Source organism: Podarcis melisellensis (assembly GCF_964234715.1).
Source record: "Podarcis melisellensis genome assembly, chromosome: 11".
NCBI lineage: Eukaryota > Metazoa > Chordata > Lepidosauria > Squamata > Lacertidae > Podarcis > Podarcis melisellensis.
The window spans coordinates 54,703,971-54,731,831 of NC_138543.1; the positions used below are offsets into that span (position 1 = coordinate 54,703,971).

Consider the following 27,861-nt stretch of genomic DNA (forward strand, 5'->3'; position numbering starts at 1 on the left):
ACCAAGGGCCTAACCTGCTACAAACTAGCTTCCTTTGTTCATTCATAAATGATTGCAAGCTAGGATCAGTTGAAGGCTGCTCATCTAGTCACTGATGTCAGTGCTCTGAAAGCCTACATTAAAATGTGATCTTCTCCCTCCCACTCTGCCCAGTTCATACGTACAAGATTAGCGTTTTCACCGGCGATATTTTCGGCGCTGGGACGGATGCCAGCGTGTTCTTGACGATATATGGAGACCTGGGAGACACAGGGGAGAGACAACTCAGCAGCTCTGAAACGAACATGAACAAGTTCGAAAGAGGACAGGTATCAATCAAACTGAGTATTCTTCATCAAACGTCTTGATAAGAGAGAAGTACAGCTTTTGTGCTTCTAAAAACTCTGTCCCTGCACACAGCCTTCCCAGAAAAAAAATCCAAACACACACCCGATCTTCAATTACCGTATTTTTCGCTCTATAAGATGCACCAGACCATGAGATGCACCTAGTTTTGGGAGGAGGAAAACAAGAAAAAAATATTCCGAATCCCAAAAGCCCCCAAGAGCCGCGCTCCCTTTAAAGAGGACCTTTAAAGACTGACGGGCTGCCCTTCTCCCTCCTTGGGGAAAAGCCTCCAAGAGCCGCACACACGCTCCACGTGGCTCTTTAAAGGGAGCGCTGAGCAGAGCCTCCCACCTGCATTCGCTCCGTAAGACGCGCACACATTTCCCCTTACTTTTTAAGAGGGGAAAAGTGCATCTTGTGGAGCGAAAAATATGTTAGTTAAGGAAACACAAGTTACATACCCTCATGGTACACATTAAATGCAGTCTCATGGAATCACAGTGTGAGTGCAAAAAGGCCGGTGCTTAAGTCTCAGACTCCTTGGATCTTAGCCACTCTGCACTTTTCTGCTTGCGTAACAAACAGAACCTTGAAGAATTGTTCCCTTTTCTGTTCCATTCTCCCCAGGAAGACATCTTCTCAATCCAAGCCGTGGACCTTGGCGCTGTCTTCAAAATCAACATTCGGCATGACAACACAAACCCAAGGCCGGATTGGTACCTAGAGAAAGTAGAGATCTTGAATGACAACACAGAAGAATTGTTCCTGTTTCCGTGCGAACGCTGGCTCTCGAGGAAGAAGGAGGACCTGATGATAGAGCGTGTCCTTTTTGAAAAAGTAAATCACAATATTTATTTAGGCCCCGATGTCCTAGAGGTTTGTAGGGCTGGGAGGCACAGGGCTTTTTATTTTAAGGTTCAGGTGTGGTACGAAAGAGAAATGGCTATTTGTGATGTACAATCTTGCTTTTAGCTCAGTTGCCAAACCAGAGGCTGCCAGGGTTGTAAGAAGGCAACAATTCCAACCATAACATTCCTTTTGATGGAATGGAAGCATCAAAACATTGTTTCAAAAAGTCATTAACTGTGTATTGTTTGTGGAAAGAGGGAGCATTGACACTTCGGCTTGTCCCATGCCTAGAAAGGATGGTGTAATGGTTATATGGGGTTGCTCGTGCGTAAGTTGCCACCACTCCTGGCTAGGTAGCCTGGTTAAACCTTTCCTGGCTGGACAGCCCTTCACTTCGTGGTTGTTCAGTCGCTAGCAGAATCCATCAGTGGGCGTTTCTTGAACTTCTTCCAGCAAAGAAGTTCTTTGACGCCAAGTCTATGCCTACTTTCCCTGCGCGGAAGTCTCCTGCGCTGGGTGGGTGTGGGCAGCGGAGGACCCGTGCTCTCCCCGCTGGTCTCCGGCGAAGAGTCCTGGAGCCCCCTCTCCGATTCCCCCATCTGCCCCCCTTTATCCCTGGTGTTACGCTGATTTCCTTCCCCAGCCGATGAGTCCCCTCTCTCCCTGCTTAGCCCTTCTCCGGCATCGCTTGGGAGCCTTGCCTCCACTTCTGGCTCCGATGTCAGTTCCCTGACAGATGGCTTTGAGTGGTTTTGTCCTTGCTCCTCTCCTTTCCCAGGGAAAGCCTGCTCTTTAGTGCTAAATCGGAGGAAACATCAACCCAGAGAAAGCCTGAATTGCTGTTTACTCCAATTGAGGGCTAAAGAGGGGTTTCCCCTCTGGGGAAAACAGCAGGAAAAGAGTTTTTAAAAACAACAACTATGTGAAGGCAAGTCAGTAATATTTGCTTGACTGATTTCAGTTCATGAACACACAAACTGCCCAAATTTCTTCCTGCTTTTCTTTCCTTTTGTAAAAGTTCCTGCAAACAAAATATTTATTTTTTAAAATTTACATCTACTGAGCGACAGAAATCCAGAATTCAAGGGCTCAGAAAGCAGAGGTTTGCAGGAAAGGGGAAAGTGGAGGCCAGGTAGAAGGTGGGTAGAAATAGCAGATATAAAATATTTTTGTACAAGGTGGAAGAACCTGCCAACTACAGAAAATAAGGAATTATCTCCTTCCCTATCTCTTCAAGGCACACTGGTGATCCTTACCATCATTTTCTCAATCTCATTTTGTCACTTCTCTTCTTGTTTTTCAAATTTTACCAACAACCCCAGAGGTTACAGAGGCCAAAAGTAGATTTGTGTGTATATTATGTATGGACAGTGTAATTTTAACAGTGAGAGGCAGGGAACGGGCAACATTTTATCCAGAATATCTAATTACTGGGCAGGTAAAAGATGGGCCGAAAGCAAGCAGCGGGAAAGGCCAAAGCAAACTGGCAAAGGAGGGAGACGTCTCTTCTTCCCTGGCTAGGTCACTACCAAACAGGACAAGTGAGGGAGGGGCATGGCTGAGGGAGAAAGCAGGTGCCTTAAGGAGAGTGCTTGTGGCAGATTAGGGACACGGGTGGCGCTGTGGGTTAAACCACAGAGCCTAGGACTTGCCGATTGAAAGGTTGGTGGTTCGAATCCCTGTGACGGGGTGAGCTCCCGTTGCTCGGTCCCTGCTCCTGCCCACCTAGCAGTTTAAAAGCACATCAAAGTGCAAGTAGATAAATAGGTACCGCTCCGGCGGGAAGGTAAACGCCGTTTCCGTAAGCTGCTCTGGTTCGCCAGAAGCGGCTCAGTCATGCAGGCAAAATGACCCGGAAGCTGTACTCTGGCTCCCTTGGCCAATAAAGCAAGATGAGCACCGCAACCCCAGAGTCGGCCATGAAAGGACCTAATGGTCAGGGGTCCCTTTACCTTTTGTGGCAGATTAAGAAGCCTGGTGGGCCGGATTAGGCTCATAGCTTTCCCCATACCTGGTGATGAAAGGCAGGTAAGTACAGAGGTGGAGCAAGGTGGGTGCAGCCTGCCCTGGGTGCCATCTCTGAGTGGGGGTGACAAAATCCTGACCGGGCCCGATTGTGGCCACACCAGATCACACCCACCCAGCAGTGCCACCATGCCAGATCGTGCCCCCCAGCCTGGCCACTGTGGCGGAGTGCACCCGCCCCTGCCTGGCTGCCACGGCGGAGCGCCCCCTCTCAACTGGGTCTGGAGTTGCAGGAGGTGGCGCACCGTTACCTCACGCTCCCGGCTGGAGGAGGCAGGTGGGGGGAGGACAGGAAGGAGGCAGGAATGGGTGCTGCGCCCCCCATCCTGTCCCTCCCTGTGGGTGGTTCACACCACCCCAGGTGCCAGAGAGGCTTCCTCCGCCACTGGGTGAGAAATCTAAAGAATAACTGAACCACATGAACTCATTTTACTCTGCTACACCAGTTAAGTGTCTGGAAGCGACTGGAGGGTGGATGGCGGCTAACAGATTGAGGTTGAATCCTGACAAGACAGAAGTATTGTTTTGGGGGGGACAGGAGAGGAGGACTCCCTGGTCCTGAATGGGGCAACTGTGCCCCTGAAGGACCAGGTGCACAGCCTGGGAGTCATTTTGGACTCACAGCTGTCCATGGAGGCACAGGTCAATTCTGTGTTCTGTTTATTAGCTCCATCTGGTACGCAGGCTGAGACCCTACCTGCCCGCGGACTTTCTCACCAGAGTGGTGCATGCTCTGGTTATCTCTCGCTTGAACTACTGCAATGCGCTCTACGTGGGGCTACCTTTGAAGGTGACCCGGAAACTACAACTAATCCAGAATGCGGCAGCTAGACTGGTGACTGGGAGTGGCTGCCAAGACCACATAACACCGGTCTTGAAAGATCTACACTGGCTCCCAGTACGTTTCTGAGCACAATTCAAAGTGTTGGTGCTGACCTGTAAAGCCCGAAATGGCCTCGGTCCTGTATACCTGAAGGAGCATCTCCACCTCCATCATCCAGCCCAGACACTGAGGTCCAGTGCCCGATGGCCTTCTTGCAGTTCCCTCACTGCAAGAAGTGAGGTTACAGGGAACCAGGCAGAGGGCCTTCTTGGTAGTGGCGCCCTCCCTGAGGAACGCCCTCCCACCAGATGTCAAAGAGAACAACAACTACCAGACTTTTAGAAGACATCTGAAGGCAGCCCTGTTTACGGAAGCTTTTAATGTTTAATAGACTATTGTATTTTAATATTCTGTTGGGAACCACCCAGAGTGGCTGGAGAAACCCAGCCAGATGGGTGGGGTATAAATAATAAATTAGTATTATTATAACTGAGAGTTTAAAAATATACCATCGTGATCTTTTTAGCTATGATTCCTGCATGGCAGGTGATCACACCCAGCTCCACAGTTCTATAATTCTATGAAGTCAGGTGGCGAATCTTCCAAAGATCTGTGTTGGCTGGATAGCTCAGTTGGTTACAGCATGGTGCTGAGAACGCCAAGGTTACAGGTTCGATTCCCATATGGGACGGCTGCATATTCCTGCATTGCTAGGGATTGATCCTCAAGCTCCCTTCCAACTCTTCAACTCTATGATTCTGCGATCTTCTTTGCTAGCTAGATTTAGGGATTGTCTGAAGCCATTTACTAATTCTTGGAGTATCTTCAAAGAACTATGTGAATGCAAAATTCTCCCGCTTCAGCACTCTGTGTTTGTTCCTTTGTGTGGCGAGTTCCCGCCCCCCCAGTGGAAATAAAGACACATGACACAATTATTAAGGTTAGTGGGCTAAATAAGGCCACAACTTTATTGGTTACAGGTGATGAGCGGTATTGGCTTAGGACTATATCCTAACCGACTATATCCAACTTCAGCCCATCCGCTTGAAGTCCGGGAAGGGTTAGCCACCACTAGGGGGAGTCCTGCTGATGCACATCAACTAGGAACTCCCCTGGGGTCACCACTCGGGGGTGTGCCTTAGGCCCTCACCTCCATAGGCTTCAGACAGGGCCACGGCCCCAGAATCCTTTATTGGACTACCCTTCAATATTCGGGACAGGTGATGGCGCTTCCTCCCTTCTTCCATCTACATAACAATACCAATGACTAACCACCAATACGAAGAAAGTTGTGACAATTTGCTACAAGGTAGGCGAAAACCAAGTGGCTGGTGCCAATTTGCCAAGTGGAAAAATTCCTACCAGGCCCCTCAATGGCGACCAACCAAGGTCCATAGCAAGGTCAAGGAAGGAAAACCTTAAAGGGTGGGAGGGTGGAAAACAGGAGCAGCTGGAGGTGGCAAAAGAGGGAGATCCCCGGCCACGCCCACATTAAATAGTGCAGGTCACGCCCCCAGATCCAGCTGATTGGCTGGCCAGGGGGTGACGCGGCTGGGGATTCCCCCAATCGCGCAACACCACCTCCTTTGCAGGGCGGAAGTGGCTTTTTCAGCTACCGCTTAAACCCATTTCTCCATCCCAGCAACAGCAACCAACCAATCAGAATCGAAAGAAAGGGGGTGTTAATGTTTTGGGATAGTTCTTCAAACAGGAAACTTCTGTAAATTCCCAGAAGTAGCTGAAACTAGTTTCTCTGTGTCACTGTGATCTTGGTGGTTATTAGTGTAGCTGCAGGCATTCTGTTATAACTTAATTTTCTCGGACAGCATCTTTTCTTATTTTGGGCAATTAGCTGTGACACCTGGTAAAAGCCATCTTTAAAGCATCCTTGCTTTCTCGTCCTGGAACTGTCCACAGCCAGAGTCCAGGCTTCTGCAAGCGAATTGATGATGGAAACACCATGGTCGACTCTCTGAAAAAAGCTATATTTTTATCTCCAGTGCGTCAGTACTGCAGTGAGATTCCTGGGGAAAATAGGACCTATTACCTGCTGTTTCCAGCAGAGCACCATATCAGGTTTCGGTGATTGAAGGGGAAAGACTTCCGTTTCAGAGAGGCAAGATTCACAGCAAGGATCAAAGACCAGCTCTTGGTTATAATTCAAGACTGAATTGCAAACAAAAACCAACTCAAAACAAAAACCCAGCGTGTCTTAAGAGCGTTTGTTGTGATGCCTTTTCCCAATACCTCCAAATTACTCTGTCAGATGTTAGCAAGGCAGGTCAAACGCTGGGTAAAAATGCCGCACTTTCATAGCACCAGCTGCAAGTTGCAAAAGGAGGCCGTTTGGGCTGTTTTGGGGTGCATAGGGGGCTGGAATCAAAGAACTGGGTGCAAACCACAAAGCCACTTCCTGAAGCTCCTCCCAGCTGGGGCTAGTTGGCTGGTAGCCAATGTCTTCTTGTTCCCCAAAGTCCCGTGGAGCAACACTGTGGCCCATTCCATGCACTGCAGCAAAACATCGTTAATAGTTTTCCACAAACATCACTATCTGGGGCTCTTCATTTTCTTCCCTCTGAGACTTGGAGGAGACAAACCTTTCGATCTCTTGGATGTGACGGTTTGCCATTACATCCAACCCAAGGATCCTGGCTTGTTTTGCTCCAACAGACTACCCAAAATGGAAGCTTGGCTAAAGATTGTGGGTGGTCTGAAGAAAAACAAGGCATGACCTATTGCTTAAGAGTAAGTCTACACCAGGGTTCTGTGGTTTGTTTCTTTCCAGCGTGAGTGGGGAAGAGTAAATCAGAAATATTTAGCTTGTTCACAGTAAGGCATACAGTGGTACCTCTGGTTAAGAACTTAATTCATTCTGGAGGTCCGTTCTTAACCTGAAACTGTTCTTAACCTGAGGTACCACTTTAGCTACTGGGGCCTCTAGCTGCCACCGCGCAATTTCTGTTCTCATCCTGAAGCAAAATTCTTAACCCAATGTAGTATTTCTGGGTTAGCAGAGTCTGTAACCTGAAGTGTCTGTAACCCGAGGTACCACTGTATTTATTATTATTATTAGAATTAGAATTAGAATTATTAGAATTTATATACTTCCCTATACTCAGGGGTCTCAGGGTTGTTCACAGAATAAAATCAAGATATAAAACCCCAAAATACATAATAAAAATCCAAAATACAAATACAAAAAAAATACAAAAAAACCAACAACAACCCAATAGACCCCCCCCAAAAAACCCTACATTTTAAAAGGGCATGGGATGTAAATCAGATCAACCAAAGGCCTGGTTAAAAAGGAACGTTTTTGCCTGGCATCCAAAGGTGTATAATGAAGGCGCCAGGTGAACTTCCCTGAGGAGAGCATTTCTCAGACAGGGAGCCACTGCAGAGAAGGCCCCGTTCTTGTGTTGCCACCCTTCAGAGCTCTCGAGGAGGAGGCACACGAAGGAAGGCGTCAGAAGATGATCTCAGGGTCTGGGTAGGTTCATACGGAAAGAGACGGTCCTTGAGGTATTGCTGTCCTGAGCCATTTCAGAATTTATAGGCAGTGACAGAGGAAGGGGTGTGTGGTGGGTGCGGGTCGCCCCGGGTGTCATCACTGAGGGGGGTGACAAAAATATGAGGTTTTTTTTTTAAAAAAATCAGGCTCACGAAACTTTTAAGTTCAGTCAAGAAACCCCAACTTTGAGCTCCCGTTGCTAAAGATGGGAAGGGTGACTCTCATTTTGCGTCCTCTTCCTCCCCCAAGATTTGAGCCAAAAGTTCTCTTCCTCAAAGACACAGCAGGCACAGCTGATTCAGAGAGCAAGTCAAATGTCAAGTAGCATTTCCCTTCTGTGAACAGGAAGCCAGCCAAGCCTCCAGTTGTTCTGTTCCTGAAAGAAGAGATACAATCCTGTTCATGGCTCAGCTCTTCCATTGCTCCTGAAAGCAGCCTGTTGGTGGGGGGGAGGGCAGAGTAGGTCTACCTGCACCTCAGCATTTAGAAAAAGCAAACTGGGCAGAAATAGAGCATCTCCTGAAGAGCAGTGTGAAATGTGTCCATCTCTAAATGATGCCCCTTGGGTATTAATTCCATAATAAAACAGTGAAAAAGCCTTCTCTCTACAGGGCTGCCTTCAGATGTCTTCTAAAGGTTGCATAGGTACTTATCTCCTTGGCTTGGGGTAGCATAACTCCATACCCTGCAAAATTTCTCTGACGGAAATAGGGATGTCCTAAGGAAAAGAGGAGGGACACGGGGGGCGCTGTGGGTTAAACCACAGAGCCTAGGGCTTGCCGATCAGAAGGTTGGCAGTTCGAATACCACGACGGGGTGAGCTCCCATTGTTCGGTCCCTGCTCCTGCCAACCTAGCAGTTCGAAAGCACGTCAACGTGCAAATAGATAAATAGGTACCGCTCCAGTGGGAAGGTAAACGGCATTTCTGTGCGCTGCTCTGGTTCGCCAGAAGCGGCTTAGTCATGCTGGCCACATGACCTGGAAGCTGTACGCTGGCTCCCTCGGCCAATAAACCGAGATGAGTGCCACAACCACAGAGTCTGTCATGACTGGACCTAATGGTCAGGTGTCCCTTTACCTTTAAGGAAAAAAGGAGGGACGCGGGTGGCTCTGTGGTCTAAACCACAGAGCCTACGGCTTGCTGATCAGAAGGTCAGTAGTTTGAATCCCGCGACGGGGTGAGCTCCCGTTGTTCGGTCCCTGTTTATGCCCACCTAGCAGTTCTAAAGCATGTCAAAGTGCAAGTAGATAAATAGGTACTGCTCCGGCCGGAAGGTAAACGACGTTTCCATGTGCTACTCTGGTTCGCCAGAAGCGGCTTAGTCATGCTGGCCACATGACCCAGAAGCTGTCTGTGGACAAACGCCAGCTCCCTTGGCGTATAGAGCGAGATGAGCGCGCAACCTCAGTCATCCGTGATTGGACCTAACGGACAGGGGTACATTTACCTTTAAGGAAAAGAGGGACATTCTGGGATCACACCAGGAACCTGATTTGAATCAGATTTACAGCCTGAATTAAATCAGGTTTCTGTAAATCTGGGACCGTCTGTGGAAAACAGGGACACTTGGAAGGTCTGGAACTAACTCCAAATGTTAGTACTGGGAAGGGAAGAGAGTAGTATCTGTCTCCACATCAGCATAATTTCATACGGCCCAGAAACTTATGCAAAACCACGTCCTTAGCACTGACTTTTCATCCACTTGATGACTCACCAGCTTCTTCTTTCTTGCCAAGGCTTTGCTTTTGGCACCATTAGTCTCTCCTGGTGAAAAGTCTGTGGCTTCCATGTGTGAAAGAAAGCAAGCTTCTTTCTGACTGCCACAGCCACTGAAAACCAGGAGCTAATTAGAATTCCAAGTATGTGGATTAATTAACGGGATCAAAATTAATAGGCAGCGCTCGGCCTTTTACTCAGAAAGGCCTTGTACTGCAGTTGAGTGGAGCCGGTTGACTTTGTAAGGGCTTGTTCTACAGGGCAGAGCGATGTTTTAATTGCACGTTATGACTGAAACGATTGCATATTAACACTGGGGCAAATGGAGACACCCCAGGGATGAGCTTCATGGGTTGCATCTAGTACATGTATCCTGCAAAGGGCCCGATGGGACCAGGCTTACTTAGCCGCTATTATTAATTCCTTTTAAGGAGGCAAAACTAATTAGGTTTAATAAAAACAATTTCAACGAACATGCAGGGAGATTTTCTTTTATTTTTAAACATTTAGTCATGCTATTACACCAGCCCCCAAACCCCCAAGAATTTTTGTGGCTGTTTCTCATTCCGATCACAGTTTTCACTGCACAAAATGCTTTGGGATACTTGGCTCATTTCTGCTTGCAAAGTGTTTCGGCGAGTCAAATCATATCCAGGTGTCTGGAGCTGCTGGGCTCTGTGGACAACTGCCTCATGTGGCGAGTCACTGAACTGCAGGTGGAACTTCCTCAGGACCTTCAAGAACTGGATTGACTTCGCTCACCTAGGCTGGCCATGGATTGGATCCTTCTGGGCGGAAAGGACGATAAAAGAGTGTTTGCTGTTCCAGCTGAGATTTGGCTCTGTTGGCTAAGGAGCCATTGGAACATAGACACTGTGTTCTCATTGTTCCTTTGGAGAGATAAAAGGTTGGGTTAAGCCAGAATCGGTGGCTGAATAGCAGAGACAGAGGTTTTATGGGCAGGAGGGCATTATCCTTTTGCAGAGAGTCCCAGGGGCCAGATTGCAAGAGCTTTAGGCCACTGGGCCTAAGGTTTACCACCTCTTTCTAAGAGGATTTCTACTAGGACATTTTTGTTGTTTAGCCATTTAGTCATGTCCGACCCTTCGTGACCCCATGGACCAGAGCACGCCAGGCACTCCTGTCTTCCACTGCCTCTCGCAGTTTGGTCAAACTCATGCTGGTAGCTTCAAGAACACTATCCATCCATCTCGTCCTCTGTCGTCTCCTTCTTCTTGTGCCCTCCATCTTTCCCAACATCAGGGTCTTTTCCATGGAGTCTTCTCTTCTCATGAGGTGGCCAAAGTATTGGAGCCTCAGCTTCAGGATCTGTCCTTCCAGTGAGCACTCAGGGCTGATTTCCTTCAGAATGGAGAGGTTTGATCTTCTTGCAGTCCATGGGACTCTCAAGAGTCTCCTCCAGCAAAGCATCAATTCTTTGGCGATCAGCCTTCTTTATGGTCCAGCTCTCACTTCCATACATCACTACTGGGACTATGACATATTCCTCTGAAAACAAGGAAGGCTTCTTGCTCAGAAGTATTGCTTCCTATCTGAATTTAATCAGCTGATACTCACAGACCTGATCAATTAAGATTTATTTTAACTAGGCGGCAGCCCTGGTTAAAACAGAACTGGTTGGAGGACTTGCAGCCTTTGTCATTGGTTTTCTTTATAACATTTGTGTCCTTCCCCTTCAAAAAGTTCTAATTTTATCTACCTGACAGTCCTGAGAGGTAGGTTATTTGGGGGGTGGGGAAGCAAGAGAGATTTGCCAAGGGGCACACAGTGAGCTCTATGAGTGAGTGAGGATTCGAACCCAGAGTTTGCTCCAAGTCCAAAATAAATCCTGCCTTTAACCAGTTTGCCTAGGTGCATAGAAGCAGCATTGTAGAATGAGGGCATCCCCCCACAAATCATTTGTATATATATATTCATATCCCATTAATCACATTGCACTTGGTAAACAGCTGACTTGGAATAACCCATACCAGGAATTGCGGTAATATTGTTCCTTGGGGTGTGGAGAAACTTCTTCCGAATTTGCTGGGAAGGCTGGGTCTGTTAAGTCCCCTGAATGTATTTGCTCTCTCCCATTAGAACTACGATCCTGACAAAAAAAACGCCGGTGACTCATCCCTGAGCCGGGACAACAACGCCAATGTGAAGGATAAGAAAACAGACAGTTCGGGTGAATCTCCTCCGGAAGGGCCATGTAAGGATATGATGCACTGCAGTGGGAAGAGGGCAGGCAGACGGCCATATGGCACTTGAACATGTGACTTTGTAGGGTTGGAGTAGAGATTTCAGTCAGGTCGCTGCACTTCCCCAAGTGCTTTGACCACCAGCCCCTCTTACCAGGAAACTCTGGGAATTCGATGAGAGGAATATGGGTCTTGTAACAACTCCCCTATAACTTCTCCCAAAGAATCCTGGGAGTTGTAGTTCATTAAGGGCACTGAGGGTTGCTAAGTGACGCCCCCCTTATCTCTCCACAGAGCTGCAGTTCCCAGAGTGGTTTAACAGCCCATTTCTCTTCCCAGAGAACTTTGGGAATTGGAGCTCTGTGAGGGGATTAGAGGTTTCCTAACAACCAACCAGCGCAGGTGGCGCTGTGGTCTAATCGACCGAGCCTAGGGCTTGCCGATCAGAAGGTCGGTGGTTCGAATCCCCGTGACGGGGTGAGCTCCCATTGCTCGGTCCCTGCTCCTGCCAACCTAGCAGTTCGAAAGCACGTCAAAGTGCAAGTAGATAAATAGGTACCACTCTGGCGGGAAGGTAAACGGCGTTTCTGTGCGCTGCTCTGGTTCGCCAGAAGCGGCTTAGTATGCTGGCCACATGACCCAGAAGATGTCTGTGGACAAATGCCAGTTCCCTCGGCCTATAGAGCGAGATGAGCACCGCAACCCCAGAGTTGTCCGCGACTGGACCTAATGGTCAGGGGTACCTTTACCTTTACCTTTTAACAACCAACCCCTAGCCCCTATCAAGGACTGGTTGGATGCAGAGGAATGGGGAGGATACCAGCTGGGGAACCCCCAAGGGAAGAACGCTCAGAGCCTGAGGTCTGGTGGTGGGTTGATGACGAGTAGTCAGGGGGAGAAGGGACAGGGGTGGCGCTGTGGGTTAAACCACAGAGCCTAGGGCTTGCAGATCAGGAGGTTGGCGGTTCGAATCCCTGTGAATGGGTGAGCTCCTGTTGCTCGGTCCCTGCTGCTGCCAACCTAGCAGTTTGAAAGCATGCCGGTGCAAGTAGATAAATAGGTACCGCTCCAGAAGCTGTCTGTGGACAAATGCTGGCTCCCTCAGCGTATAGAGTGAGATGAGCGCTGCAACCCCAGAGTTGGTCACGACTGGACCTAATGGCCAGGAGTCCCTTTACTTTTACATGCCTGTCAGCAGCCTTAACAAATGACAATTCAGTGGATTCTTTGAGAGAAGCAATGGGTGTTTAAAGTGGCATGGTGATGCTTTAAATGCATAGTGGAGACAGGGTCTCACTGTCCCTGGCAGTGGCTCCCCAAAGTCTCGGTCAAAGAACCCATGAATAGACCTCATGTCTGAAATCCTTTACCTGCAGATGCCAAGGATTAAACATGGAATCTTCCCATACCCTCCACCGCTCACTTGCCTTATTCTTCCTTTCTTTCCAGTAATTCCTTACCACATCATTGTCACCACGGGTGCCGAGTTGGGTTCAGACACCGACAGCCGAGTCTATATCATCATTTCAGGTCCCCGGAAGCTGCAGACGGGCCGGCTGTGGCTTGACCTCCCGGATGGACAGACTGAGTTTGCAGATGCCTCCGTGGAGAAATTCTCCGTCATGGGACTGGATGTTGAAGAAGTAAAAAGTATGGAGGTAACTGTACAAGTGAAGAGTGAGGTCTGGGAGTGTTGGTCTTGTGGGCCTTTGACCCAAACTTCTCCCCAAAGAGGGCAGAGCAATTGGAGGCTGTACTGAAACAAGACATCCCAAGTACGTCTCTTTATAGCTGTCAACCGTCCCTTATTTGGTGGGAAAGTCCCTTATCCCAGCGCTGTGTCCCGCTGCTGTCCCTTATTGATGATGTCACTTAAATTTCCCGGGTTTCAAAGGAAGCAGCTCCTCTCCCTTCCCTCCCTGCCGGCCAGGGAGGAGGGAGGCTCCAACTGTGTTGCTTGGCTGCGTTGCTCACCCAATAAGGAGTCTAAGAACGACTGGGGGTGGAGCTTGAATGCCTTGTGCTGATCAAATCGGCCGTGTTGCCTGGGGACTCGCCTTTGCTCAGCGCTTCCCAGGGGAGAGGTGACAGTGGTTTTCCTTGCTGCATCCCCTTTGCTGGGTTGCTGCACTGTGGGAACCACCGCTTGAGGCTTTGTTTGGCTGCTGGCTGGGCTTTCTGCCTTTGGCTCAGAGGGGCTCAGAAGTTGAACATACCTGTGTTTGGAAAATCCCTTATTTCGGCTGCTGATCCCTTATTTTCAAGGCTGCTGGTCCCTTATTTTCAAATCTGTAAGTTGACAGCTATGTGTCCCTTAGAGTTGGGGAACCTTTGCCCCCCAGATGTCGCTGAACTGCAGCTCCCATTGGCTCCAGCAAGCATTGCCAATGGCTATGGTTGATGGGAGTTGTAGTTCAGTGTCATCTGGAGGGCCAAAACATCCTCCCAGCCTACATACTGTATATGAAGCTGCCATAAATTGTTTCAGATGATTGGTTTGTCAAGTCCAGTATTGCCTGTTTTGATTAGCTGTAGCTCTCTGCAGTCTCCCACAGAGATAGCAGAGGTTGAACATGGTGCTTTTTCGTGGAGCTGCGGGTCTTCCCATTGGCGGTGTGTGTTTTGTGCTAAAAAGTGCTGCAATGGAGTGTGTGTGCCATTGCGCCACAAGATGGTGAGATGGTCACTGTCTTAGATGGCTTTCAAAGCAGAGTGAGGTAAACAAAGGGGGGAAAGCCCATGGATGACTACAAGTCATTGTGTCCAATGGGAAACTTCTGACTTCCAGTGAGGCAACATGGTGGGCGCCACGGCAGCGAGCAGCTCCTGAAGCCAGCCAGAACCAACTGCCCTACCAGGCTGGCTCTGGGCTGCTGAGACTGTCACTGCCGCCGCCACTACCAAAGGGGAACCAGTGACGCCTGGCGCATCAACTGGGGGAGCCGCTGACCCCCCTGACCCAAATTGAGCTGGGTGCAAGAGCGCCCGGCCACCAGGCTGACTGTCCAGTGGAGCTCTGGGACCAGGAAAACCCCAGAGCTAACGTGAAAAGAAAGGGGAGAGGAGAAAGAGGAGAGAGAGAGAAAGAATAAATAAATAAATAAAATAATAATTTATTATTTATACCCCGCCCATCTGGTTGGGCTTCCCCAGCCATTCTGGGCGGCTTCCAACAAAATATTTAAATACAGTAATGCATCAAACATTAAAAGCTTCCCTAAACAGGGCTGCCTTCTGGTAGTTGTTCTTCTCTTTGACATCTGGTGGGAGGGCGTTCCACAGGGAGGGTGCCACTACCAAGAAGGCCCTCTGCCTGGTTCCCTGTAATTTGGCTTCTCGCAGTGAGGAAACCGCCAGAAGGCCCTCGGCGCTGGACCTCAGTGTCCAGGCAGAACGATGGGAGTGGTATACTGGACCAGGTATACAGGACCAAGGCTGTTTAGGGCTTTAAAGGTCAATACCAACACTTTGTGCTCGGAAACGTACTGGGAGCCAATGGAGGTCTTTCAAGGCCGGTGTTATGTGGTCTCGGCGGCCGCTCCCAGTCACCAGTCTAGCTGCATCCTGGATTAATTGTAGTTTCCAGGTCATCTTCAAAGGTAGCTCCACGTAGAGTGCATTGCAGTAGTCCAAGCGAGAGATAACCAGAGCATGCACCACTATGGCGAGACAGTCTGTGGGCAGGTAGGGAGAAAAAAGAAAGGAGCCCCAGCATTGCCACTGCTGAGGAGAGAAGTAGGAGAGCACCGGGAGGGCAAGGACACATGGCCGAGCCCAGGTCCGACCCGAGCCTACGTCCCCAGTAACTAGCATCCCCCCCTTCAATGGGAAACTTCCATTGTCAGATGCAGGATATCTCCCAGCACTACTATCTGGCAGCTGAAACTGCTGGGGAAGGGTGCTGTTTCCTTTGGTTGGTATTCAGCTAAGCTGGTATTCAGCAAACCCACGACTAGGCAGAATGTTCTGCTTTGGGTCTTCCCTAAGACAGCTGTTTAGTCACTGTGAAAAGCAAGGTGCTTGTTCTATATGGAGCTTGTTCTGAGCTATGAAGACTCTTCTTACTGCATGTGTGAGTGTGTGCCCGTGTTTGTGCATAGGATTGGTTGGTGTTGCACAACAAATCTGCTCCTCCGAAAGGCTGAACTGTTTGCAATAAGGAAAGTGATGGGGAAGTGAACTGTAAAGCGTGGGATAACACTTGCCTTGACACAAAATCACCTAACCTCCCCACAAACAAGTCAAAATGCATGGTCATTAAATAGTCAACATCATCTAATCTCCCTGCAAGCAAATCCAGATAAATGCTAAATAAATAGGTCACCTAGTAGGGCCTAAGGAGGTATAGCAACTTTTTTGGGGAGAGGGGGTTTGGTATCCAGCGTAATACTCAAAGTAGACCCATTGAAGTTAAGGAGCATGATTAAGGCTGCAATCCTAACCCTACTTACCTAGGAGTGAGGCTCCCTGAATTCAACAAGATTTACTTATGAGTAGACATGGTTAGGACTGCATTGCAACTTTGGTCCATAATTTCAGTGGGCTTACTCTGAGTAAAACCTAGTTGGCATGACCCCCAAATCTGCACTGATACGTATAAATTTCATATGCAAATTTCATGCAGCTTTGTATCCAGTTTTGCCTTCCTTTTTGGTGATTCAGTTCCTCTTTTTACTGACGCGTAAGTAACTCCCTTACCTGCGCAGGTGGGAAGATGTCTCAGTTTGATGGCTTGCAAATTGTGCATGCCTAACCAAATCCTATTCCTTTCCCTTCAGCACACATCATCTGAATATGATTCCTGCAAAATATCCCAATGCAAAAATCACTTATATTTGGTATCCATCTGTTTGGGTGGTGTGCGGCTTGGGTCGGTTCTCAGCTATGCACTTTCAATCTATAAATGCTGTAAAAAGAAGAGAGAGAGAGAGACAATGATGACTTGACAAAGTGCTGCTCTCTATCAGAGATCGGATTCATAAATGGCCTGCGGCGAGGAGGACTTCTTGTATAATTTCCTAGCTCGACATGGAAATTGTTTTCACAGCTTGCCAGACCTTGGGAGACCTCTCATAGGAGAGCATTAATCATGGCTCATAGGCAATGTGCACCAATCAGAGGGCCCAGCGCAGGAACCCTTATACAACAAAGGGTTTGAGAGGCACAATTTGCATAGACAATCACTCCACTCAGCTTTATCCCCACCCCCCGCAAAATAAACCTTTGCTTTTTCCTGACGGCCATCTGCAGGCAGCGTGGTTGCTCTTGCATGCTATGCCTTCTGCTTCCTGCTCCCCCCAATTAAAATTATTGATTTTTTAAAAAAAACAAGCTAAAAGCAGGTATTTAAAAATATTCCAAATGATGAAAAGCAACAGTAGCTAAAAAAGGAATAAAACACACACACACCTTCTGCAGATCTAGATAGATTTACCTGAGCAAAAATGTGTTAAGGAGGTGCCAAAAACAGACAGCGAAGGTGCTTGTCCAAAGTCAATAGGCAGGGAGTTACAAAGTTTAGGTGCCGCCGCATGAAAATGGATAGCAAATCTTATGTTGTACCTGTAACAGTGCCAGTTCCACAGATCAAAGCACTCTAGTGGGCATGTATGGGGTAAGGCAATTCAGCAGGCAGTGGCCTAGTATGGGGGGCATGGGATGGTTGCCCCAGGCACAAAATTGTTAGGGGTGCAATATTTCAACACCCGGTACTGCTACAATCCAGCTTTGTGCTTCTATCGTTGGGTTCCGTTAAAAATTAGTTCTCTGTGTGAACTAGGAAGTCACTTCTCCAGACTACGGCATGATTCTTCTTTTTGTATCTCTGTGCCTGCGATCCCTGCGTGACACGGACACTGTTAAGCAGTTGAATGTGCATGCATACTCTGTCCATTTCCCTCCCTTCCCGGTGTGGCCCTGGGCCCTGGCAACCCATGCTACACCACTGTCATCAAGTAACCTCTTCTCACGGTTGCTCACAGCTTCCCACAGAGAAGCCTGCCAGCAGTGCCTGGGTGTGTAGCTACATTCTCCCCACTTGTGATACCCAACCTCTGTCAACAGGGGTCTCTAAGACATCTGGGGTGAACAAAACCTGGGAGACACCAGCTATGCATTCCAATCTGGACGCCATGGTACAGTGTCCAGACTGAACAGCATTCTGCTCACACAGGGTCTGATCCCCTCAATGGAATCAACAAACATGTTGTTGTTGTTTAGTCATTTAGTCGTGTCCGACTCTTCGTGACCCCATGGACCAGAGAACGCCAGGCACCTCTGTCCTCCACTGCCTCCCGCAGTTTGGTCAAACTCATGCTGGTAACCTCGAAAACACTATCCAACCATCTCGTCCTCTGTTGCCCCCTTCTCTTTGTGCCCTCCATCTTTCCCAACATCAGGGTCTTTTCCAGGGAGTCTTCTCTTCTCATGAGGTGGCCAAAGTCTTGGAGCCTCAGCTTCAGGATCTGTCCTTTCAGTGAGCACTCAGGGCTGATTTCCTTCAGAATGGAGAGGTTTGATCTTCTTGCAGTCCATCAACAAACAAAGGTAACATTAAAATCACAGATCACGCCCCAGTAGAAGTCACTGTTAAAATAGGAGAGGGACCACAAACCACCCCATCATGGTCCTTCAGTCCCATCCTAACTACAAACAAACAAATCAGAGAGAGTCTCACAAAAACTCTCCAAAACTACTTCCAGGAAAATGATGTAGACACTATAACAAACCCCCTCTTATGGGACGCAATGAAAGCAGTCACCAGAGGAGCTTGCATAAAAGAGAAAGCGTTCCTTAAAAAACAAACCTTCTCAAAAATTAGGAAAACAGAACAAGACATCACTGCCCTCTCATCATGCTACAAACAAACAGGATCCAAAAAACTCCTTCAACTTATAGAACAAAAAAGGAGAGAACTAGACTCCCTAGAAATCAACAAAACAATGATCAGCATTCTATATTCTAAACAACGCTTCTATGAATATGGAGGGGAAAACTCCAGACTATTAGCAAATAGATGTAGTGAAAAAGCACTCAAAACAAGAATACACTGCATCACCAAAAAAGATGGCAACATAACAGTGCAGGTACAACAGAGGCATTGAGGATAGTAGCCGCCGAGTATTGCAACATGACCCACCTGTCTCTTACGCTTGCAAAGAACTGCTTTAAAGTATTGGGGCAATAGCTGCTGAAACAGCTCGGGAAACAGAGTCAGCTGATCAAAGTGGCTGCCATTAGTGGCAAAAGGTTTCTTTATGTTCTACATTAGTTCCTTGTCTGCCCATCAACTAGAATAAATTATACCTTCCCCCAGGACACAGGGGGTCTAAATCACTGAGCCTCTTGGGCTTGCTGATCAGAAGGTCAGCAATTAAAATCTGCACGACGGAGTGAGCTCCCATTGTTCTGTCCCAGCTTCGGCCAACCTAGCAGTTCGAAAGCATGCCAGTGCAAGTAGATAAATAGGTACCACTGCGGCAGGAAAGTAAATGGTGTTTCCATGCGCTCTGGTTTCCATCACAGTGTTCCATTGCTCCAGAAGCAGTTTAGTCATGCCGGCCACATGACCTGGAAAGCTGTCTGTGAGCAAACACCGGTTCCCTCGGCCTGAAAGCGAGATAAGTGCCACAACCCCATAGTCACCTTTGACTGGACTTAACCATCCAGGGGTTCACCTTCCCACAGCTGCAACCAAACATGTCTCTCCCATATGAGTCTCTACAGCCACAGCAGGCGCTGTGACTCCGATGGGTTGACTTCACCCCCAAAGGCACACTCCTCCCTTGTCTCCCAAGACAGACAGATGCCAACAACAAATCGATATAGTGTGCAAGTTTGGATTGTGCCTCATTTGCCACCAAATTCTTTGACATCATGTAGTGTCTTTACCAATAAGGCCTTTATTAGATTATCCTGACTCTTCAGCTTTTCTTGTTCTCCTCCACCACCACCTCCACCTCCTTGAGGCTTTGCGTCTTCTCTCATTTTGCTCCATCTGGCCAGAATGGTCTTTTGGCTAATCCAATCCAGCTTCCCCTTTGACAAATCCATCATGTCTCATTATTGCAACCTTGCAGCGTCTCTGCCAGCTGGGATTTGCCAGACCTCCCTGAATGCCCGGGGCAGGGAGCTAGACAGGGTCACTTTCTGCTTGCGAGAGCCTAGAAATGAGCTATGAAAGGTAGGCCAGAGTACAAGAATGAAAAATGGACAGAAACTGCCCATTCATAAATTTGAGTAGGAAGTAGAAGATTCTACCTGGAAGAGGAGTGGAATGTCCCTACACAGTGAGGGGGAAGCTGGGGCCTTCTACTTGTTATAGGACTCTACCTCCCGGAAAAGCAAAAAATTGACCTTCTCCTGTTAGGCAAAGATCATAAGACGACCCGGACGGTCGCCAGATTCTGTGTACAGATCTATAGAGGCAGACCATCCGCCAACCCAAACTAGTCTGTTAAGAAAATCCCCAAACTCTGTTCCATGGGTGATTTTGGGTCATCTCTCTGCAGTTGTTTAGTCGTTTAGTCGTGTCCGACTCTTTGTGACCCCATGGACCAGAGAACGCCAGGCACCTCCCGCAGTTTGGTCAAACTCATGCTGGTAGCTTCAAGAACACTGTCCAACCATCTCGTCCTCTGTCGCCCCCTTCTCCTTGTGCCCTCCATCTTTCCCAACATTAGGGTCTTTTCCAGGGAGTCTTCTCTTCTCATGAGGTGGCCAAAGTATTGGAGCCTCAGCTTCGCAATCTGTCCTTCCAGTGAGCACTCAGGGCTGATTTCCTTCAGAATGGAGAGGTTTGATCTTCTTGCAGTCCATGGGACTCTCAAGAGTCTCCTCCAGCACCATAATTCAAAAGCATCAATTCTTTGGCGATCAGCCTTCTTTATGGTCCAGCTCTCACTTCCATACATCACTACTGGGAGAACCATGACTTTAACTATACGAACCTTTGTTGGCAAGGTGATGTCTCTCTGCAGTAGCTTATCTTAAAGTTTTAAGTGTCTATATGCTTATCGCATTTATAAATTTTAAATTTATTGTTGTACATTGTTTTAAATGTTTGTTTTCCTTCTGGGATTGTACCCCCAAGTGTGTTTTATAAGCTGCTCTCCGACCATAATAAATTATCTATCTATAGGACTCTAACTCCCATCAGCCCAAGCCAGCATGGTGAATGGACTCAGAGAGAATGAGAGTTGTAGTCCATAGAATCATAGAATTGTAGAGTTGTAAGGGACCCCAGGGTCATCTAGTCCATCCCTCCGCAATTCAGGAATCTTAACTAAAGCATCCATGACAGATGGCCATCTAACCTCTGCTTAACAACCTCCAGTGAAGAAGCATCCACAACTTCTCATGGGAGTCCAATTCTACTGTTGAACAGTTCTTACTGCCATAAAGTTCTTCCTGATGTTATGATGGGATCTATTTTCTTGTAACTTGAAGCCATTGGTTCAAGTCCTACCCGCCAGAGCAGAAGAAAACAAGCTCACTCCATCTTCCATGGGACAGCCCTTGAGATATTGAAGATGGCTATCATATCTGCTCTTTTTTTTGTTTAGTCGTGTCCGACTCTTCGTGACCCCATGGACCAGAGCACGCCAGGCACTCCTGTCTTCCACTGCCTCTCGCAGTTTGGTCAAACTCATGCTGGTAGCTTCGAGAACACTGTCCAACCATCTCGTCCTCTGTTGTCCCCTTCTCCTTGTGCCCTCCATCTTTCCCAGCATCAGGGTCTTTTCCAGGGAGTCTTCTCTTCTCATGAGGTGGCCAAAGTATTGGAGCCTCAGCTTCAGGATCTGTCCTTCCAGTGAGCACTCAGGGCTGATTTCCTGCAGAATGGATAGGTTTGATCTTCTTGCAGTCCATGGGCCTCTCAAGAGTCTCCTCCAGCACCATAATTCAAAAGCATCAATTCTTTGGCGACCAGCCTTCTTTATGGTCCAGCTCTCACTTCTACACATCGCTACTGGGAAAACCATAGCTTTAACTATGCGGACCTTTGTTGGCAACGTTATGTCTCTGCTCTTAGACTCCTCTTTTCCAGGAGGACATGCTACCCAACTCCCTCAACTGCTCCTCATAATGCTTGGTTTCCAGACCCTTGATCATATTGGTTACTTTCTGACAATAAGAGCTGTTCAACAGTGGAATGGTCTCCCTTGAGAGATAGTGGACTCTCCTTCCTTGGAGAATTTAAAGCAGAGGTTGGATGGCCATCTGTCATGGATACTTTAGTTGAGATTCCTGAATTGCAGAGGGTTGTACTAGATGATCTTTGGGGGGGTTACCTTCCAACTCTATGATTCTGTGACTTTCAGAGACTGAGCAAAAGCTAGCTGGAGAGGTAGCAATGATGGGTACCAAAGCCATTTTCATTATTCCGATCCCATGTCAGGAATCTGCTATGGAAGGACTGTTGGAATTCTGCCTGGGTCAGAGGAATGTGCCACAACGTAGGCACCGGCAGATATTCCTTGTCGACCTCCCCGCTGCGCCACTCTGCTGATAAGCAGGCGAGGTCTCGGCGATTCTTCCCAGATGTGTGAGAGGAACACACCGTTCTTCCTCTCTCCCCTTTGGTGTCCCCCAGGGAGGGGAAAGAAGAAATCTATTTACATCCTTTATTTCTGTCTCTTACATCAGTACAGAGAAACATGTCTGCACTCCACAGCAGTAAGAATAAACTCCACCCATGTACTTCCAGTACGGGTCACATGACACACACTCTGAGCTAACATCCGGTGCTCAGTACAGAATGGACTGCCCCTTTGTTGCCATGGCAACAGTCACAAACATCCTATTTGGCTTTCCAGCCACAAGCAGCTGGCTGAGCTGCTAGAGCCTTTGCTTGCTGCAGCTTTGGTGCTTTATGGTAACAAAAATCTGTCAGTTTTGATTTCTCATTTTTCCAACCTTTTCGCATAAGATTGCATTTTTAAGTTCTCATGAGCATTCACCGGCATTTTAGTTTGCCTTTTTCTTAATTTATAGGCAGTATTGCCTAATATAAACTGTTTAACAAACAAGCACCCTTATGGCTTTTTCCACTAACCCATGTGTTTTATGTAACTCTTCCCCTAATATATCATATATTTCTTTTGCACAAATTGCTTGGTTTGAGAAATGCACTGCGAAATCTGGAGAAGTCCTTTCGAAGAACAGCCACAGTTTGGGTCCGTGCATCATTTTGGGAGCAGTGAATTAGGTACATGCCTGTTAGGAATGCAAACTGAACTGCATTCCTCCCCCATTGTGAGCACCTGCCAGTCTCCCTGTCAATCGCTCAGTTTCCAAGGCGATTAGATGTAATTTTCTGCAGCTATGCAGCCTTTAGCCGGGTGGTAATGCCCCTAAATGGGAGGGATGGCTGAAACGGTTAGATAAAGTTATCAGTTGTTTCGTGTAAATTTGTGTGTGTAGTGGGAGGAGATATACAAGTGATCGGCCGTTTCAGATGGAATGACTTATCACATGGAGGGTGGACTGGGAACTAATTTCCCCACTTGAAGCACAGAAGCCAAAAGGGTTTGGACGCCTCTGCTAATAAGGAACAACTTTTGCTTTGAAGACGATGAACTGTCAGGCTTTCCAGTGTTTTCGTGAGCAGATTGTTCATTAGGGCTGATTGACTGGGAGAGGCTCCCTTGAAGTGATTGGGATACATAATTATGCTGATAAGAATGTGCCCGAGATTAATCTCTTAAGTAATTTAGCAGTGACATGCGGCGAGATTCTTGGAGAGAAGTCTAAACTGTTAGCAGTTTGTCAGACAGTTCAGACAGCGCCGGCTGAGAGGATTCACATCTCTCCGAGGTAAGTAGGGTCGTGCGAGTTCAGGGAATGGTTGCGAAGCGCCACAGAGCTATAGAAAGATGTTCTTCACTCTGTCCCTCGTGGATCAAAGAGCTGGTCGGTAGACCTAAACCAATGCTGCTTACAGGTTTTCCACAAACATTTTAAGCTGCCTCCTTTTTCTTCCAGATTCCCTTTTCCACAAACATATTCCCCACCTCCCGCTTTTCGTGCTACTTGTGAACATGACCGTCTTTCCATTTCCATCGCCCTCACTTTCACTTGTAGTGTCCATTTTTTATTGTTCTGTTTTCCCCATTTCCCGTGGATTGTTTTTATAGGCCCTGCTGAGAAATGCAAGTAATTAAGTGGCACATAAATGTATTAAATAAATAGAAGTTTACAAAGCAGCCCAGTGGCTATGTGGCATTGTAGCATATACCGTACTTTACCATGTATAAGACGAGGTTATTTTATTTTAAAAATTTAGTTTAAAAATATGGGGTCGTCTTCTACATGGATAGTGCATAGGAGGGACATGTGATTGGTTGTTGGTGCATGAGTTGGGCGGGCGATTGGCGGCATCTGCCAGCAAGGGGACAGATGATAAGCGGATATTGCGACGTGTGCGAGTGGCAAAGCAGGTTATGCGGGTGAGTGATTTTTGGCAATCCCCCCTAAAAAAAGCTCAACACTGGGCAATCCTCCCCCAAAAAGCTGAACAACAACTCTGGGCAATCTCTCCCCATTTTCTTAATTTGGAGTCCCCAAAAATAAGGGGCCTCTTATACATGGGAACGTGTTATACATGGAAAAATACAATAAATTTTATGAAATAAAGTACAGCAGTGATTCCTGAGGGTGGGGAAACTGAGGCATGCACAGGCCAAGCGCCGTGGTTTGCACCTGTGGGTTGTGTTCCTCCAGTGTGTCTCCTTCAGCCCCTGCCCACCCCCCACCCAGGTGGCTAACACACAGTGGGGCTGCAGTTCTGGAACCCTTTTTCTCTGGGTCAAATTTTCAGAATAAAAAATTACTCCTGCCACACCCATTTTCAACTGATAAATAAAAGTATTTAAAATCATTTTATAAGTTGTGTGTCTTTATTATTATTTATTGCAATTGCTAAGAGTGAATTTCTGTTTATTTATTATCTGTTTATTATTTGCCAATGTTTTGAGAGTTAATTTAATTGTGTAAATCGCCTTGAGTAGAAAGGTGGTATACGAAATGAAATAATAAAAAAGGAACCGGGTGACGCTGTTGGTTAAACCACAGAACCTAGGACTTGCCGAACAGAAGGTTGGCGGTTCAAATCCCCGCGACGGGATGAGCTCCCGTTGTTTGGTCCCAGCTCCTGCCAACCTAGCAGTTCGAAAGCACGTCAAAGTGCAAGTAGATAAATAGGTACCGTTCTGGCCGGAAGGTAAACGCCGTTTTCGTGCGCTGCTCTGGTTCACCAGAAGTGGCTTAGTCATGCTGGCCACATGACCCGGAAGCTGTACGCCGGCTCCCTCGGCCATTAAAGCAAGATGAGCACCGCAACCCCAGAGTCGGCCACGACTGGACCTAATGGTCATGGGTCCCTTTACTTTTACCTTTACATAGTGTTGTGGTGCCATTCTCTCCATCCTTGTGTGCTCAGCTTGCCCAAGCTTTCATGTTGACTAACAGTGATTTCTTCCTTTCTGGCTCCACTAGGTGGGTCATGATGGTGCCACACCAGAAAGCTCCTGGCTCTTGGAAGAAATAACCATCATTGTGCCCACCAAAGGTGTCATGTATACCTTTGTCTGCAAGTGCTGGCTGGCCAGAGACATGGGAGATGGACTTACCTCACGGGTCTACAACATCCTGGATGCAGACTGTGTCAACGTTGGCCTGAAGGTCAGTCGTATCACCTTGCCTTATACCTCTCACCAGCCACTTCTGAAGCAAATATAACTCTTTTTTCTGGGAGGGAACTAGTGGTTCTCAAATTCTCCTGCCTTTGCCAGACCACTTGAAAATTACTGGTGGCTTTGGTTGACCATCAAAGGAACTCTTTTTGTCCTGCAGAATTCTTTTTTTATTGTGAATTTATGATTATTTGTACCCATGATGGTATCAGGGCAGCTATGTATGATCTTGTTTTCAACACTGTTCATGTCTGTGAAAGTTTTTGGGTAGGCATACTGCTTCATTTATAATAGGTGCTTGTCCTGTAACTTCCTGATGCAGTAACCTTTCACACCGCTAATGTCCCAGGGTGTGTAAGTCCTGCTTTGGTTGCGCTATAGAACAATAGTCCTCCTCCAGATTCCAATAATAAAGTAACATTAGGGAAATGTCGTAATCCTGTGCTGCCAGCTGAGTCAAGGGAGAAGTCAGCTGACCAGTCAAATCTCAGGTGAATTCTTGCCTGGAGGTAGAGTCCGTATATAAGGTTCAGTGCAGTCCTAAGGCCAGGAGGGTCTCAGGTCACTAATAATAATAATAATAATAATAATAATATTTATACCCCACCCATCTGAGTGGGTTTCCCCAGCCACTCTGGGTGGCTTCCAACAAAATATTAAAATACAATAATCTATTAAACATTAAAAGCTTCCCTAAACAGGGCTGCCTTCAGATGTCTTTTAAAAGTCTGATACAGTGGTACCTCAGGTTACATGCGCTTCAGGTTACATACGCTTCAGGTTACAGACTCTGCTAACCCAGAAATAGTGCTTTGGGTTAAGAACTTTGCTTCAGGATGAGAACAAAAATCGTGCTCCGGTGGCGTGGTGGCAGCAGGAGGCCCCATTAGCTAAAGTGGTGCTTCAGGTTAAGAACAGTTTCAGGTTAAGAACGGACCTCCAGAATGAATTAAGTATTTAACCCGAGGTACCACTGTAGTTGTTTTTCTCTTTGACATCTGGTGGGAGGGCTTTCCACAGGGTGGGTGCCACTACCGAGAAGGTGCTCTGCCTAGTTCCCTGTAACTTGGCTTCTCGCAGGGAGGGAACCGCCAGAAGGCCCTCAGCATCCGGGCAGAATGATGGGGGTAGAGACACTCCTTCAGGTATACAGGACCGAGGCCATTTAGGGCTTTCAAGGTCAACACCAACACTTTTAATTGTGCTCGGAAACGTACTGGGAGCCAGTGTAGGTCTTTCAAGACCGGCCACTCCCATTCACCAGCCTAGCTGGCACATTCTGGATTAGTTGTAGTTTCCGGGTCACCTTCAAAGGTAGCCCCACATAGAGCGCATAGTCAGATGACCCAGGAGTCAAGAAAGCCAAGGGTCCAAGGTCGCAAGAAGCAGCAAGGTCTGCCCAGGAACGACAAATGTTGTTTCCAGCAACCGACAGAGGCTGGAAACGCTGCTTAAGAAAGCTGGAGCCAGCTGGTTCTCATCAGGAGCAAGAAGGCTGATCAGCAGCAGGTGGAGTCACGTCACCATCTGCTCCTTCAGGCTGCTGCTCAGCAGGTGAAGCTGACTCCTGGCCCATGACAGGAAACACCGCAGAACAACTAATGTGTAGATGGTCCAGTATAAATGCATCACTATTGTGGTTTTATTCTGTCAATAAAATGCTGGAAAATGCACAGCAAAAAAACCACCACAACACTTCTGGAGGTGCCCCAACATAGATAATGGCTTGTAGTTTAATAATTGTAGCCTTCCTTTTCTAATGTGATGGATCATGCTATAAATTAAGACATTATTGTGAAAACCAGGGCCATGCTATTAAAAACATGGGCCCTAGGTATGGGGCTGCTCAGAAGGGCCCCTTGAATTGGTCAGTTTCTAGGGAAGAAGTTACCATGGCCAATGGCCATTGATGGACCTTATCCCCCTAAACTGCTCAAACTACAGACTATCTCCATATCACTCATGGCAGGGAGCTCCACCAATTAATTGTTCATTTTTTTGGAGGGGGGGGGTGAAATAGGACAACTGATTCCAAGACATTTCCCCTCTCTTTAATGTGGAATTATTTTCATTTTTTTACCCTAATCCCTTCATTCTGCCCAGCCTTGTTCCATGCATAGCCTAAGGAGCCACTGACACACCCACAGCCCATTCTATTTATTACAATTGTGGCTTGGTCTTTGGTGGGGTTTTTTACAGTAAGTATTTTTTTAAATTTTTTTAAAAAATATTTTAATTACAGAAATTAAAATCACAACTTCTTAATCTCTTCCCAGATTCTCTATGAAGTGACCGTTGTGACGGGCGATGTCTCACACGCCGGTACAGATGCTGGTATTTTTATCGTGCTTTTTGGATCTAACGGGTGCTCTGAAGAGATGCAGCTGGAAAAAAATGGAGTCAGGTAAGCAGGACTTTGCCAAATTCCTTGTTCCAGAGCTCCCAATGGCAGAATCCATTCTTGAGCCCCTGGAGGGCCATTTGGTCTTTGTGGGTTCGTTGTGTTGGACTTGGTTTGAGAACATGCCTAGTTTATCTCTGGGTAAATCATGATCTCTCATACGGCTGCCAATCGGATTTCCTGGTCCTGGTACCTGTAGACTGAGGCCCCTGCCCTCTACTCCCTGCAATCTACTGCCAAAAACTGCTGCTCATATTTGATCAGCATTTCCTAAGCATCATTAGCAACAGCAACCTCTCTGTATCTGCC

The 27,861-nt window shown here is 47.4% G+C and overlaps 1 protein-coding gene and 1 long non-coding RNA gene across 5 annotated transcripts in view; one reads left to right on the top strand and one right to left on the bottom strand.

Moving 5' to 3' along the window:
- LOC309380271 overlaps positions 1 to 27,861 on the bottom strand; it is a 162,130-nt gene that overhangs the window by 125,506 nt on the left and 8,763 nt on the right. The window lies entirely within an intron of this gene.
- The window catches only part of LOXHD1 (lipoxygenase homology PLAT domains 1), a 175,919-nt gene that overhangs the window by 119,138 nt on the left and 28,920 nt on the right, over positions 1 to 27,861 (top strand). For 3 of the 4 annotated variants that reach the window (XR_014172698.1, XM_081929534.1, XM_081929535.1), the window contains 6 exons: positions 154 to 308; positions 955 to 1,164; positions 11,354 to 11,468; positions 12,907 to 13,115; positions 24,955 to 25,140; positions 27,428 to 27,555. Coding sequence is in view for 3 of the 4 variants with exons in the window: in XM_081929534.1 (XP_081785660.1) it covers positions 154 to 308; positions 955 to 1,164; positions 11,354 to 11,468; positions 12,907 to 13,115; positions 24,955 to 25,140; positions 27,428 to 27,555 (1,003 nt within the window). In the remaining variant the exon portion in view is untranslated. The remainder of the gene's footprint in view (positions 1 to 153; positions 309 to 954; positions 1,165 to 11,353; positions 11,469 to 12,906; positions 13,116 to 24,954; positions 25,141 to 27,427; positions 27,556 to 27,861) is intronic. The other variant, XM_081929536.1, reaches the window with a different exon arrangement.